The sequence below is a fragment of the Piliocolobus tephrosceles genome, chromosome 2 (genome assembly GCF_002776525.5).
Source record: "Piliocolobus tephrosceles isolate RC106 chromosome 2, ASM277652v3, whole genome shotgun sequence".
NCBI classification, from domain to species: domain Eukaryota; kingdom Metazoa; phylum Chordata; class Mammalia; order Primates; family Cercopithecidae; genus Piliocolobus; species Piliocolobus tephrosceles.
In genome coordinates, this window is record NC_045435.1 from 153,982,633 (window position 1) to 153,996,163 (window position 13,531).

General features: G+C 34.8%; 1 protein-coding gene across 1 annotated transcript in view; it reads right to left on the reverse strand.

The window, feature by feature from the left end:
* Window positions 1–275: 275 nt before the first annotated feature.
* The window catches only part of MRPL3 (mitochondrial ribosomal protein L3), a 40,401-nt gene continuing 27,145 nt past the window's right edge, over window positions 276–13,531 (reverse strand). Inside the window, exons 7-10 of the mRNA XM_023207425.1 lie at window positions 8,890–8,998; window positions 7,432–7,509; window positions 5,832–5,909; window positions 276–608 (exon numbers count right to left, since the gene is read on the reverse strand). Of these exons, the coding sequence (XP_023063193.1) occupies window positions 456–608; window positions 5,832–5,909; window positions 7,432–7,509; window positions 8,890–8,998 (418 nt within the window). The 3' untranslated portion in view covers window positions 276–455. The remainder of the gene's footprint in view (window positions 609–5,831; window positions 5,910–7,431; window positions 7,510–8,889; window positions 8,999–13,531) is intronic.

Consider the following 13,531-nt stretch of genomic DNA (forward strand, 5'->3'; position numbering starts at 1 on the left):
GCTCTGTTGCCCAGGCTGGAGTGCAGTGGCGCGATCTTGGCTCACTGCAAGCTCCGTCTCCCAGGTTCACACCATTCTCCTGCCTCAGCCTCCCAAGTAGCTGGGACTACAGGCGCCCGCCACCACGCCCGGCTAATTTTTTTTGTATTTTAGTAGAGATGGGGTTTCACCGTGTTAGCCAGTATGGTCTCAATCTCCTGACCTCGTGATCCGTCCATCTCGGCCTCCCAAAGTGCTGGGATTACAGGTGTGAGCCACCGCGCCCGGCCTTAATGTGGCAAATTTTCTAACAAAATTTAATGGGCGTATGAATGATATATTTATGCCCTTGACGAAGATGACATGTTTGATTTTGTTCTGACTAAGAAAGGAGAATATGATTTCTGGTGGTGATTATATCACTCTGGCTCATCGAAGCTCACAGAATATGTAAGGTTCTGCCATATCCAAAGATGTTAGGCAAATGTAATAGAAGGTGCACCAGGCTGACACACATTTTCATCATACAAATCTTCCGGCAGTTCCTCTTCATCTCCATCAGGAAAATATGTAGGGAATGGTAGATTTTTACCGAGATCCTTATATGCAGGCAGTTTAGAATCTCTGACCTGAGAGAAGGCAAAAATCTTAGTAAGTGATACCAATTAAGTTCTTTAAAGGTAGCCTTTTCAGAGATTATTCATAATCAAAGAAATACCCGCTACTACATTTTCTAATGTGAGTAACACTACTGTTACGTATATAGAGTAAAAAGGACTCAGTCAATGCTTTCCTTTAATTCTAAAAAATCTGACTAACCCAGTAACAGAAACTCAAGCTATAAGGATAAAATCACCAATTATTACTTTATATCTTAACTTATAAGAATCTCTAGGACTGTCCCACAGGATAAAATCACACTCTAAAATTACTACTTGAATTTCGTTTATATAGATTCATTTTCAAATATAATGACCTGACAAACTAGCATTTTTGTTAGTCTTAACTCTAAGAGCACATAATTTAAAATATCACCTCTTATTAAGGAAATTAGCTTACATTTTTCTTCCCCTACCAAAAGAGTCATTTCTCCAGCAAATAAAACAAATAAACAAGATTGTATTTCTGTGTCACATGGTCAAAAAAAAAAAAAAGTCCTGTATTGATGGAAGATTTAAAGATAATTCTTCAGCATGTTCAAATTTGGGTGAGGGCCTTTAAGGTGAGATTATTTTATATATCAAGTTGAAACTATTTTATATCATCCTTGATTTAGTACTGAATATTCCCAAGGCCTTAGTGCATTTTCTGCTTATAGCTGTGAGCAACAAGAACCAATCCTATCTTCATATACAATAAATGTGGCATGACGTATGTCAGAGCATACATTCTTATTGAGAAGTTGGACAGAATAATATTTAACAAAAACAATAACAGACCTATGAATCTCTATAAGAGTTCTGTTAACTCTATATATTCTCAAAAATTCTAATTACATCTGTGAATTCATAGACTGAACAATTTTAATATAGGTACTGATGTGATCTAAAACATTGAGCTTTATTTTTGGAAAATATTGGATTATTCAGAACTTCTGACTCATTCTACAGCCTTCATTCATAAGTAAATTTTAAAAAATTTGCATGTAATTGTATACACAGAGTAAAATGAGGCATAATTACTTTAGCAATAAGAAATGAATAATTTGGTTGAAATAAGGTACACAGCTGCTAGGAACAGCTTGGTACAGAAAAACAGATCTACTTTCATCCCTCTTATTAAAATTGTTTCAAGAAATTATGAGTAAATTACCCAAAAGAAAGTAAACTTGCTTAGTTTTGTTCCTCAATCCATTAATCTCGGGTTGAAATTTAAGAAGGGAAAAAAGTCATATTCTTACCAATTTAAATTTGCTCAGTATTTAGGACTGAAAATAAATCCCAAGCAAAAAATCCAATAAAACCAATTACAACAAAACTTTCTGTGCTAATTTGAGAAATAAAAATTGTCATCAATGACCCAAAGAGATAACTCTCAGTTGCTTTCACACTTTTATAGAACTATTACACCTGATAAATATTTTAGATAATAGAAGCACTGTTTATAAAATCTAAGTATCATAATTCATGGATCTGAAACATAAATGGCATCTCATCTCAACCATTTTTGTCTCGGTGGTGCAAAAGTTGAGGGCCAAAGGTCTGCAGTCCATATGTATTTTTGTGTATTTGATCTTACCCCAGGTTTACTATTTCCCTGCCTGCACCAGGACACCCTCAATTATCTACCTCACTCTTTTTATGTCTATCAGCAAACCAGTCTAAATCTTCTAAGAAAATATGGGGGAAGGACAGACAAAAACCAGGCAAATCTGAAAATAAATTATATATAGGACATAGGAATGAACACGAATGAACAGTATTTTATAACATACATTTATACTTATTATGCTGTAAACAATAGTTCTCTAGCCTTCATTAATACATTTAGTGAATCCAAACAGCAAAACAAAAAGCTCAAGACAATTAAACAGGTTGGTCATCTCTAAGACTATCTTTACTAACTTTAGAATCTTAAAAAAAAAGTTATTGGTAACCCTGTACTCTGAGGAAACAAAAGCTCCCAAGAGGTGAGTGGATGTTAACAAAGTTGGCTGCCCACTAGGAAATGGCTCAAAACCTATGGGCAAGGAAGGACCAATTTACCTGCTATGGAGTCATTGGAAGAAGGGAAATAATGGAGTGAAAGGACACAGCAAGTTTTACCATTTAAAACACAAACCTACAACATGTTCCCCAAATTCATACTTCAATTAATGCCTGGGCAGATACTTTAAGGTTACAAAAGAAAGTTATTTAAGCACCGTATTTCAAAGATTTTTTTAAAGGATGAGCTCTTTTATTATACAAATATACTTGCTGAAAATATATTCACTAGTGTGTTAATAGTTCAAAGGGGACTGGACATTGTTCTGATGCCACAGTTTCTCAAAATGTATTTAGACTCCTCTTTCAGAACTCTTTGGTGTATATTCTGAGTATCTTCAGTGATGGCAAACTATTATCAATTATGAAAGTGAATGGAGTTTTTGGAAGCAACCTTTTATTGAAGTAGGCGATAAATCTGAGTAATAAATGTTACTGGTTATCAACTATTTATTTATACAACTACATCAGAATTTCATTGTATGTACTATAGTTTTTCAAGATAATTGACCATTCATCTCTGCTGGTGGCAGGGATATTGCAGAAGTACTTGAGAAGATGTTGTGGTAGTACTTGAGAAGTCACAGAAATCAATGGTAAGGTTCGGCTAGAAAACCCGGCTAGAATCATGTATGTAGAAAAATGGGCAGAAAAGGAGGATTTGACATTTAAAAATTAATCTGGTGTCCAGTATACTTTTATTACAAAAAATAATCCTTCTCCTTTATTAGACTGTGCTATTTATAACCTGTGATCTGAAATGTGGGGCCAGGGATATGAAGATATGTCTTCATAAGATGAGGAAGACAAAATACGATGGGAAGTACAATGACAATCCTCTGGCTTCAACTACCTGTCATTGTAAGTATGACTGCCTTACTTGGGGACTAGAAATCTACTTAAACTTAAAAACCCACAAACTTAAGGAAAAAACAAAACTTACAAAAATTCATCAAATGCATTTTTCTTTTCTTTTTTTTTTTTTTAAAGAAGTGAGGTCCCACTCTGTTGCCCAGGCTAGAAAGCAGTGGTGTGATCATAGCTCACTGCAGCCTCCAATTCCAGAGGCCATGTTATCCTATCCTCCCACTTCAGCCTCCTGAGTAGCTGGAATTACAGATGCAAGCCACCAGGCCTGGCTTAAATGCATTTTTTTCTTTAAGAAAAATGAGAATAATCCAGTCAGTAAAGTGAAGTGTCCCAGAAAGGTAATTTTAAAAAGCAAAACTCTCATTCCTTGTAAGATTTCAAAAAATTATTTCTTATGCTAGTAATGGAACCTAGAAATGAAAAAAATATATAAGGAAACACTGAGTTTAAAAAGTCAGAAGTTTTAAAGTTTCACTATTTCTTTGCTGCTATCATTGGAAAATCAATGAAGAATATACTCTGGAGAACAGCTGATATCACATCTAATACAAACATCTTCAGCACAGAAGATTCAAAACTCAGAGGTAAGAAAATTTGTATTATATTGGAATAAACCCCATACAGAATATTTATTTTGTATTTTATGGAAGTAAGTCTCTTGAGAACTTAAAGAGTTTTTCTTAAAATGTATCTATCTGTACAAATTTTTTAACTTTTTTTTTTTTTTTTAAAGAAAAACACTTAAAGATGTAATCAGAGCATGGTGCTAGTAATGATAAAAAAGCTCCTCCTCAAATGGCTACCTTTAACCACTTTTGATGATTCTAATTTTTACCTCATGTATTTCTGGTTTGTCAAAGTAACTCTTTCAAAAGCCAAAAAGCATTTTTCGGGGGAGTGGGGTCAGGGTTTACTTATAATTGACACATAATTGTACATATATATGGGATACGGTGTGATGTCTCAATACATATATACATTGTATAATGATCAAATCAGGATAACTAGCAAGTCCATTACTGTAAACATGTATCATTTCTTTGTGGTGATAACATTCAAAATCCTGTCTTCTAGCTATATTGAAATATACATTACTATTAGCTATAGTCAGTCACCTTACTATGTAACAGAACACCAGAATGTATTTTTCTTAACTAACTGTGCTTGTAGACCACCTCCCCCAGCTCTCCTCCCCACTATTTTCCCCCAGCCTCTGGTAAAACCATTCTGCTCTGTACTTCTATGAAATCAACGTTTTCAGATTCCACATAAAAGTGAGATCATACAGTATTTGTCTTTCTGTGCCTAGCTTATTACACTTAACATAATGTCCTCCAAGTTTATTCGCATCACCACAAACAAAAGCAATTTATTCTGTTTTATGGCTGAAGAATATTTTAGTGTGTGTATGCATTCTCTACAATATTCTTCAGCCATACACACACACACACACACACACACTTTATCCATTCATTTGTAGATGGGGCACTTTAAAAAAGCTAACATGTTCCTTTTGGAAGGATTAAGATATACTGCTATTTTGGCAATAGTTATCCAAATATCTTTCTCATACTCCTGAAGATCTTTCTGCGTACTGGCCTGATACGGTTTGGATTTTTGTCTCCACCCAAATCTCACGTCAAACTGTAATCCCCAGTGTTGGAAGAGGGGCCTGGTGGGAAGTGACTGGATCATGGGGGCAGACTTCCCCCTTACTGTTCTCGTGACAGTGAGTTCTCACAAGATCTTGTTTAAAAATGTGTAGCACCTCCCCCTTCCCTCTCTTCCTCCTACTCCAGCCATGTAAGACATGTCTGTCTCTCCTTCCCCTTTTGCCATGATTGTAAGTTTCCTGAAGCCTCCCTAGCCATGCTTCCTGTACAGCCTGTGGAACCACGAGCCAATTAAACCTCTTTTATTTATACATTACCCAATCTCAGGTATTTCTTTATAGGAGTCCATCCATTCTATTAGGATGGACTAATACACAGCTTTACCCTTTTTACAGGTTCTTGGTTTTACAGAAATAGAATATAGGTTATCTTGTGCATTTTTTTTCACTCAGGTGCTACTAAAAAGCAGAAAGATTCAGTAGAGAACATGTGAAAAAACAGCCATTTATTTATAAGCCACATATATGAGTCAAAGGAGACTTTATGGCAAATATCCACACACATAAACAACAGAACATAAAGACAGTAACTTGTCAGCTTGCGAGTAAGAAACAAAAAAAAAAAGAAAAAAAAAAAGGAAAAAAAAGAAGACACTTATACTTACCTTTACTAAGCAATTTTTATGTCCAGGTACAGAGCCATTTACATAGATTATGTTGTGCTTTGTGTTTATTCTCCACACCTAAAGCATGAAATAAAACCAAAAATTTCAGGATATACTTGTATTAAAACACACAATGTTATTAAAAGCTAAGGATGTAAGTTGCTTGTAAAGTAATAATCTTATCAGTACTTCAGAATGTTGAATAAGAACTGAAAAACTTCAAGTCCTATGGATGACTGGTAATAGAAGACCACAGCAGATATATCTTATGGAAGTAGTAGAAAACTCTCATTTTAAATAGAGATCTCTGTGACTGAATGATCAAAACTATTTGGATATCTCAAAGGACTCTGTTGGCACCATTAACAATAACAAGTGGAAATTTAATTTTATTTTATTTTTACTTAATACTAGCTTGCTGTAACTACAGGCTGGAGAAGCTGCAACCTCACTGATTCTAATTTCTAAAGTAAGGAGGCTGAGTAGACAGATGGTCCTCAAAAGATCTTCATGTGGAGAAAAAGCTTAAGAAATGGGAGAGAATGATTGGTCAAAAAAATGGTACTGAGAAAATAAAATATTTGGAGAAGAAATCAAGTTTGACCCATGGCTCCTATCTAATATTGAATAAATATTAAATATTACAGAAATTGAAATCACACACACGAAGAAAATATAGCAAATAGATGGTCTCTGATGAGTATAATTGTAATAGAAGGGGTAAAAAAATCTTAGGTTTAATTATATAAAATTTGAAAACTTCTCCTGGTCAAAATTCATATATAAAACGTATAGAGAATAGAGACTGGGAGGAGATGCACCAAAATGTTTCCAGTGATTGACTTTGGGTACTGTTCTTATGGGTGGCTTATTTTCTTCTTTGTACTTTCTACACTTTAAAACATATATGCAAACAAACATAAACATTAGTTGCTTAACAGAAATATAGTTATACAGCATCCATCATAGTATAACTCAGTTTTACTTAGATACATTTCTCATCGGTAGAGATTGAATCCAACTTCTCTTAAATACACATAAATATTTTTTATAACAACGGATGTATATCACAATCCTTTTGTTGTGCTATTGTTTTCTTCTATTTTGATTGTCTCCCACTCTCCTTCTCCTTACCTACATCCACTTCTACACACACATATCTGATATATAATCCAAGAACCTGGTACATACCCTTCCACTCTTCTGTGATTATATCATGGCACAGCAACATACATATGTAGAGAGCTTTTGTTCAATCTTTTACTCAATAAAGAGTATTATAGTGAATGCTCTGAAACTTATTTTTTTCATGCAACAATATCTTGTGAAAATCTTCCAGGTCCAAAAGAAGACTACTAATTTTGTCTCTTTAATGATTGCATTTTTCATGGCTTGAAATATACACTACCACTACTACCACTATGACTACAACTAGAGTGTACACACACACACACACACACAGTTCATGTATCCTCTTTTCCTCAATAATTTTAAAGCCTATTAGAACAATGGTACATAGACACAGATTAAATACATATTCTGCTGCCTTTGCATTTAGACAACTTAACTATTCCTAAAAAGAACCACTTGTAAAACTTACTTTCAGTCCATACGATGTCCTATATATGTTTCCCATTTTTCCAGGCATTTTAGTTCCAGGCCAGACTCTGCCAATATCCTAAATGAGAAAACTAAAGTTAACACTTTTAAGTACTATCAATTTTAAACAGAACTGATCAAACCACAACGCAAACTAAAAATATATATTATTAGAATGTTTTATTTTTCCCCTATTTGGCTAGGTCCCAGTAAGGAACTAAATATGGATTTAGACATATTTACTCCTAGAGAATTTCCTTTCTAAATGAGACTAGACTGATAAAATAAATACAGACTAAGAAAGAGATTTAGGAGAAAAACTCAGTAACAACTGACCTAATACTGGATAAGAATTTAAAAAGGACAAGGGCATACAGACACACCGACACATCAAAGAAAAAAATGGACTGCCAGGCCTGTTTTGAACTCATCTTCTGCATTAACTGACCTAATAGACTTCATCCATATCACTGGTGCTGGGATGGTTCTACTCCTTGCATTAGATGTTACTTTCCTTGACCAAAATATTAAAGTACAGAATTAGTTATCAGAATACTCAGTTTGTCTAGCCCTGGTTTTCTCTGATTTACATAAATCTAATAGCTTCACACACACAGTCTCTGATTTTGGCTCTGATAATGGATGACAGTTCTGTATCTAAAGAAGTAAATCTGAATTACGACTAAAATGGAACAGTTTCTTACAACACATGAATTCTCAGAATATAAACACTTTTCCATCAGCTGCTCTCACAGTAACAGGTGAAACTTCATCTGGCATTAGATATGTTTAATATGTAACCAATAGGCTTAAAAGAAGATTCTCAGTATTACAGACTAAGTATCACTCTTATTCATTCTACAAATATATTCCATTATACATGACTACAATGACAGAACTAAGACATATATACACACACACACATCCCTCTATTTCTCTGTGTTACATTTTTCCTTGTGTGCATGCATGCATTCCCCTCCCCTACCAAGTAGTATATGCATACTTATAGTCTGAATTCAACACTATAGGGTTCATTTAAATTTTCCCATTTTCAAACTTTAATGCCCTTTTTCAACAGTGAGAAACCTAGCTCCATTATCAATATATTTACTTATTTGCTAAATCCTACAATTCACAGAAAATTATTTCAGAATTGCTAACTGATACTAATTTGAAAGACAAACTGAATTCAACATTTGCACAAAGTATCTTTTAAATTTAGACTCAGGGTATATACAGCCAAACTACAGATGCTCAGCTAACCTTGTGGAATATAACTAATTCTAGTCTGGCTCCGGGAAATGAGTGAGGGGCAAGGATCCATAAAAGTGTGACAAGTACTTGGAGCCCCCTGGTGTCAGACTAAAATTATGTGACTTCATATCAAGGATGGACTGAGGACTACATGTGCAGAAGTTGAATATTTAGCATTAAAAAGAGCTTCACTAGTTATACTCACACCAGTTGAAATAGCTCCAGGTCTCCTGTGGGTTTTCGTTTGACCATGCGTAGCAGGTTGGCCTTTAAATCCCCATCTTTTCATGACTCCTTGAAAACCTTTACCAATACTGAACAAAACAAACGTTAGAATTTACATAATGAAAAGAGCATAGACTATTCCCAATTGTACACTTTCTAGTACCAACTGTACACTTTGTTAGCGTTTTAACAAAGCTTCTTATCTAAATAACTAGAAAAGGCCATACAAGTAAAACTGCAAATAAACATTCCTTTATCTCTGTCCTGGTCTGCACACCTTCCTGGAGTCTAATTCTATATAAAATGATTAATTCAAGATTGTGAGACACCAGCAAGCTAAGCATAGGGAATTTTATCTGAACAGGAGTTTTATCATCCTAATCCTGTGAAGATGACACAGTAAAAATGGAAAAGCTCTAGAAGTTTCAAAGTACTTATAACAGATATGGCAAGCAGCCATTAAGATGGAACCCAAAGATCACCACCTCCTGGGACTCATGCTCTTGCTTAATTCCCTCCCCTTGAGTTTGGGTGAACCTAGTCCCTTGCTTCTAATAAATAAAATATGGCAAAAGTGATGAGATGTCACTTCTGAGATTTGGTTACAAAGAGACTATAGCTTCCATCTTGGTACTCTCTTGCTTGCCAGGCTCTGAAGGAAGCCAACTTCCACAGTTAGTGTAAACTGTCCTGTGGAGAGACAAGGTGCAAGGATGTCTCCAGCTATTAACGAAGGAGCTGAGGTCCACCAATGGCCTATTAGTGGGTATGAAGATAGATTCTCCCCAGTTAGAACCCTGACATGACTACAGTCCTGGCTGATGCTTGACTGCAGCCTTGGGAGAGACCCCAAGTCAGAGGCATCCAGCTAAGTTATAATGGGAATGCTGAGCACAGAAGACTGAGATAATAAATGTTTTTTACTTTAAGCTATTAAGTTTTAGGATAATGTGTTAGGCAGTAAAAGGTACTAGTATAATAGAGGACTAAATAGAAAAAAATAATGCTCTAAATGCTGAACGAATTTTATTTTAGAAGATATCAGAAAGATCTTCATCTCAGGGTTGAGAAGAAGCAAATGGAGAAATAAAATCAGAGAGTAACAATTTCTTACTATCTAAAATCTCCTTTTAAAATGAAATTACTCTATTTTCAAATTCTGTTAACTTAGAAGAACACCCCATGATCCAGGTAGAAAGTAAACAAAACTAAAGCTCAAGCACTATTAAAGTTTGTTTCTGAAATGCTCAATATATTAGGTATAGAAGGTATGTAGCTTGAAACAACAAAGGCCATATATGACAAACATACTGATGTTAGGCTTTCAGCTGCTCCCCTAAGATCAGGAACAAGACAAATATGCCCACTTTCACCACTTCCAGTCAACACTGCTAGAAGTCTTAGGGCAATTAGGCAAGATAAAGAAATAAAAGGCATCCAAACTGTAAAGGAGGAAGTAAAGTTGTCCCATTTGTAGATGGTATATATAGGAAATCCTAGCCTCCACCAAAAAAGTGTTAGAATAAATTCAGTAAAGTTGCAGGATGTAAAATTAATGTATAAAAATTGGTAGTGTTTCTATATACTAACAGTGAACTATTTGAAAAAAAAAATCAAGAAAACAATTCCATTTCCAATAGCTACAAAAAAATAAATAACCAGGAATAAACTTAATAATGGAAGTGAAAGATTTCTGCACTGAAAATGATAAAACATTGATGAAAGAAACTGCAGAGGATGTGGGTAAATGGAAAGATATCTCCTGTTCATGAACTGGAAGAATTGCTAAAATGGCCATACTACAGAAAGTGGTCTACAGATTTAATGCAACTTCTATCAAAAATACCGACACTCTTCATGGAAATAGAAAAAATAATCCTAGAATTCATATGGAACCACAAAAGACACTGAATAGCCAAAGCAATCCTGAGTAAGAATAAAAAAGCTGGAAACATCACACTACTTGACTTCAAAACATACTACACAAAGCTATAGGAGCCCAAAGAGCATGCTACTGGCATAAAAACAGACACACAGAACAACGGAATAGAACAGAGAACCCAGAAATAAATTCACACATCATGGTCAATTGATTTTTGACAAAGGTGGCAATACCACACATTGGGGAAAGACAGTCTCTTCTATAAATGGTGCTGGAAAACTTGAATACCTACATGTAATGAGGTTAGACCCCTCTCTCTCACCATATGCAAAAATCAATTCAAAATGGATTAAAGACTTAATGAAAAAAAAAAGTATGAAACTACTAGAAGAAAATATAGGGGAAATGCTTCACAATACTGGGCTGGGCAAGTATTTTAAAATGAGACCTCAAAGCACAGGCAGCAAAAGAAAAGACACATTACATCAAACTCAAAAGTTTTTTGCACAGCAAAAGAAACAAAGCAAAGAGACAACCTACAGAATGGGAGAAAACATCTGCAAACTACATCTGACAAGAGATATCTAAAATACATACTAAAAGAACTGAAAAAAAAAAAAACTAAAATAACTGCAAAGGAACTCAACTAAAAAAAAACCAAATAACCCAATTAAAAAATGAGCAAAATATCTTAATACATTTCTCAAAAGGAGACAAAAAAATGGCCAACAGGTATATGAAAAATGTTCAAAACCACTAATTATCAGGGAAATGCAAATCAAAACCACAATGAGATACCATCTTATTCCAGTTAGAATAGCTACTGTCAAAAAGACAAAAGAAAACGAAGCACTGGTGAGAACATGGACAAGAGAACACATACACTGTTAGTGGGGATATAAATTAGTATAGCCACTACGGAAAACAGTACGGAAGCATCCCTCAAAACATTAAAAATATGACGACCATATGATTGAGCAATCCCACCATGGGGTAGATATCCAAAGGACATGAAATCAGCATGTTGAAGAAATATCTTATATTTATTGAGCACCAATCACAACAGCCAAGATACAGAATCAATCTAAGTGTCCAACAACAGACAAATGGATAAAGAAAATGTGGCACACATACACAATGGAATATGATTCTGTCATAAAAAATAAAATCTTGCCATTGGCAACAACGTTAATGAAACTGGAGGACATTATATTAAGTGAAATATACCAGACACAGAAAGACAAACAATGTTGATCTCACTCACATGTGGACTCTAAAAAATGTTGCTATCATAGAAATAGAGAGTTTAACAGTGATTACCCTGAGACTGGGGAGAGGATGAGGATGGGAATGAGGAGGATGGGGAAAGGCTGGTTAATAGGTACCAAGCTACAATTAGATAGAAGGAATAAGTTCTGGTGTTCTATGGTACACTAGGGTATCTATGGTTAACAGTAAATTATTATATATTACAAAATAGCCAGGAAGGTTTTTGAATGTTCTCACAACAAAAAAAATGATAAATGCATGAAGTAACAAGTACCATAACTATCCTAATATGATCATTATACAATATACACACATATTAAAACATCAACTTGTACCCCATAAATACAACTGCAATGTGTCAATTAATTTGAATATATCAGTACAAGGACACAATGAAAAGACTGGAAAAAATTGTAAGACTGTACTAGACTTTAAATTTTTTTTTTTTTTTTTTTTTAAAGAGACAGGGTCTTACTCTGCCAACCAGGCTGGAGTGCAGTGGTACAGTGATAACTCGCTGCAGTCTTAAACTCCTGGGCTCAAGCAATCCTCCTGTCTCAGCCTTGTGAGTGGCTAGGACTAGAGACTACAGGTGCATGCCAGCACACTCAACTAATTTTTAATTTTTTTTGGTAGATAGAGGGGTCTTGCTTTGTTGCTTAGGCTGGTCTCGAACTTCTAGTCTTGAGAGATCCTCCCACCTGGGCCTCCCAAAGTATTGGGATTACAGGTGTGAGCCACCATGCCAGGCATGTGACATATTTTTATATACTCTTAAAATGAAGATTTTTTTTTACCTTTCACTAGATAAAACATCAACATATTTTTAACAGAGTATTCCCTAACTCCACCAATGTTAGCTATTATTATATAGTGTACTGTTCAGGCCATTTACAAAGAGGACAAAGAGAAAAAGATTATAAAAACAAACTTATTTCCACAAGGACTTTGCTATGCATTTAACAAACAATTATCAGAGAGCAATGGATTGAAGAAAGCCTACATGAATAATACAGTTTGTTTTCGATACATCAAAAATCCACTCTAAAAATAAGGATAAGGCTGGGTGTGGTGGCACACACCTGTAATCCCAGCACTTTGGGAAGCCGAGGTGTGAGGGCTGCTTGAGGTCAGGGGAGGCCAGCCTGGCTAACATAGTGAGACCTCAAACTTAAAAACAAAAATGATACATTATATATACAACTTAACAGGTGAATACTATCAAATCATAGGTCAAAAGTTACTTTTATAAGAATAATTTAAAAGTAGCTTACACCGCATTGTTCACATTAAGCCCGTGAACAGTGTGTATATAATTTTTTTGATGTGAAAACTCATAATAATGTGTTATGTCTGATCAAAGAGCTAAAACATAACACACATTAAATAAAAACCCATTATTTAGTTATGTAAACTGATTAACATCTAAGAAGAGAATAATCAAATATTTAACTGAAATTATGCTTTAGAA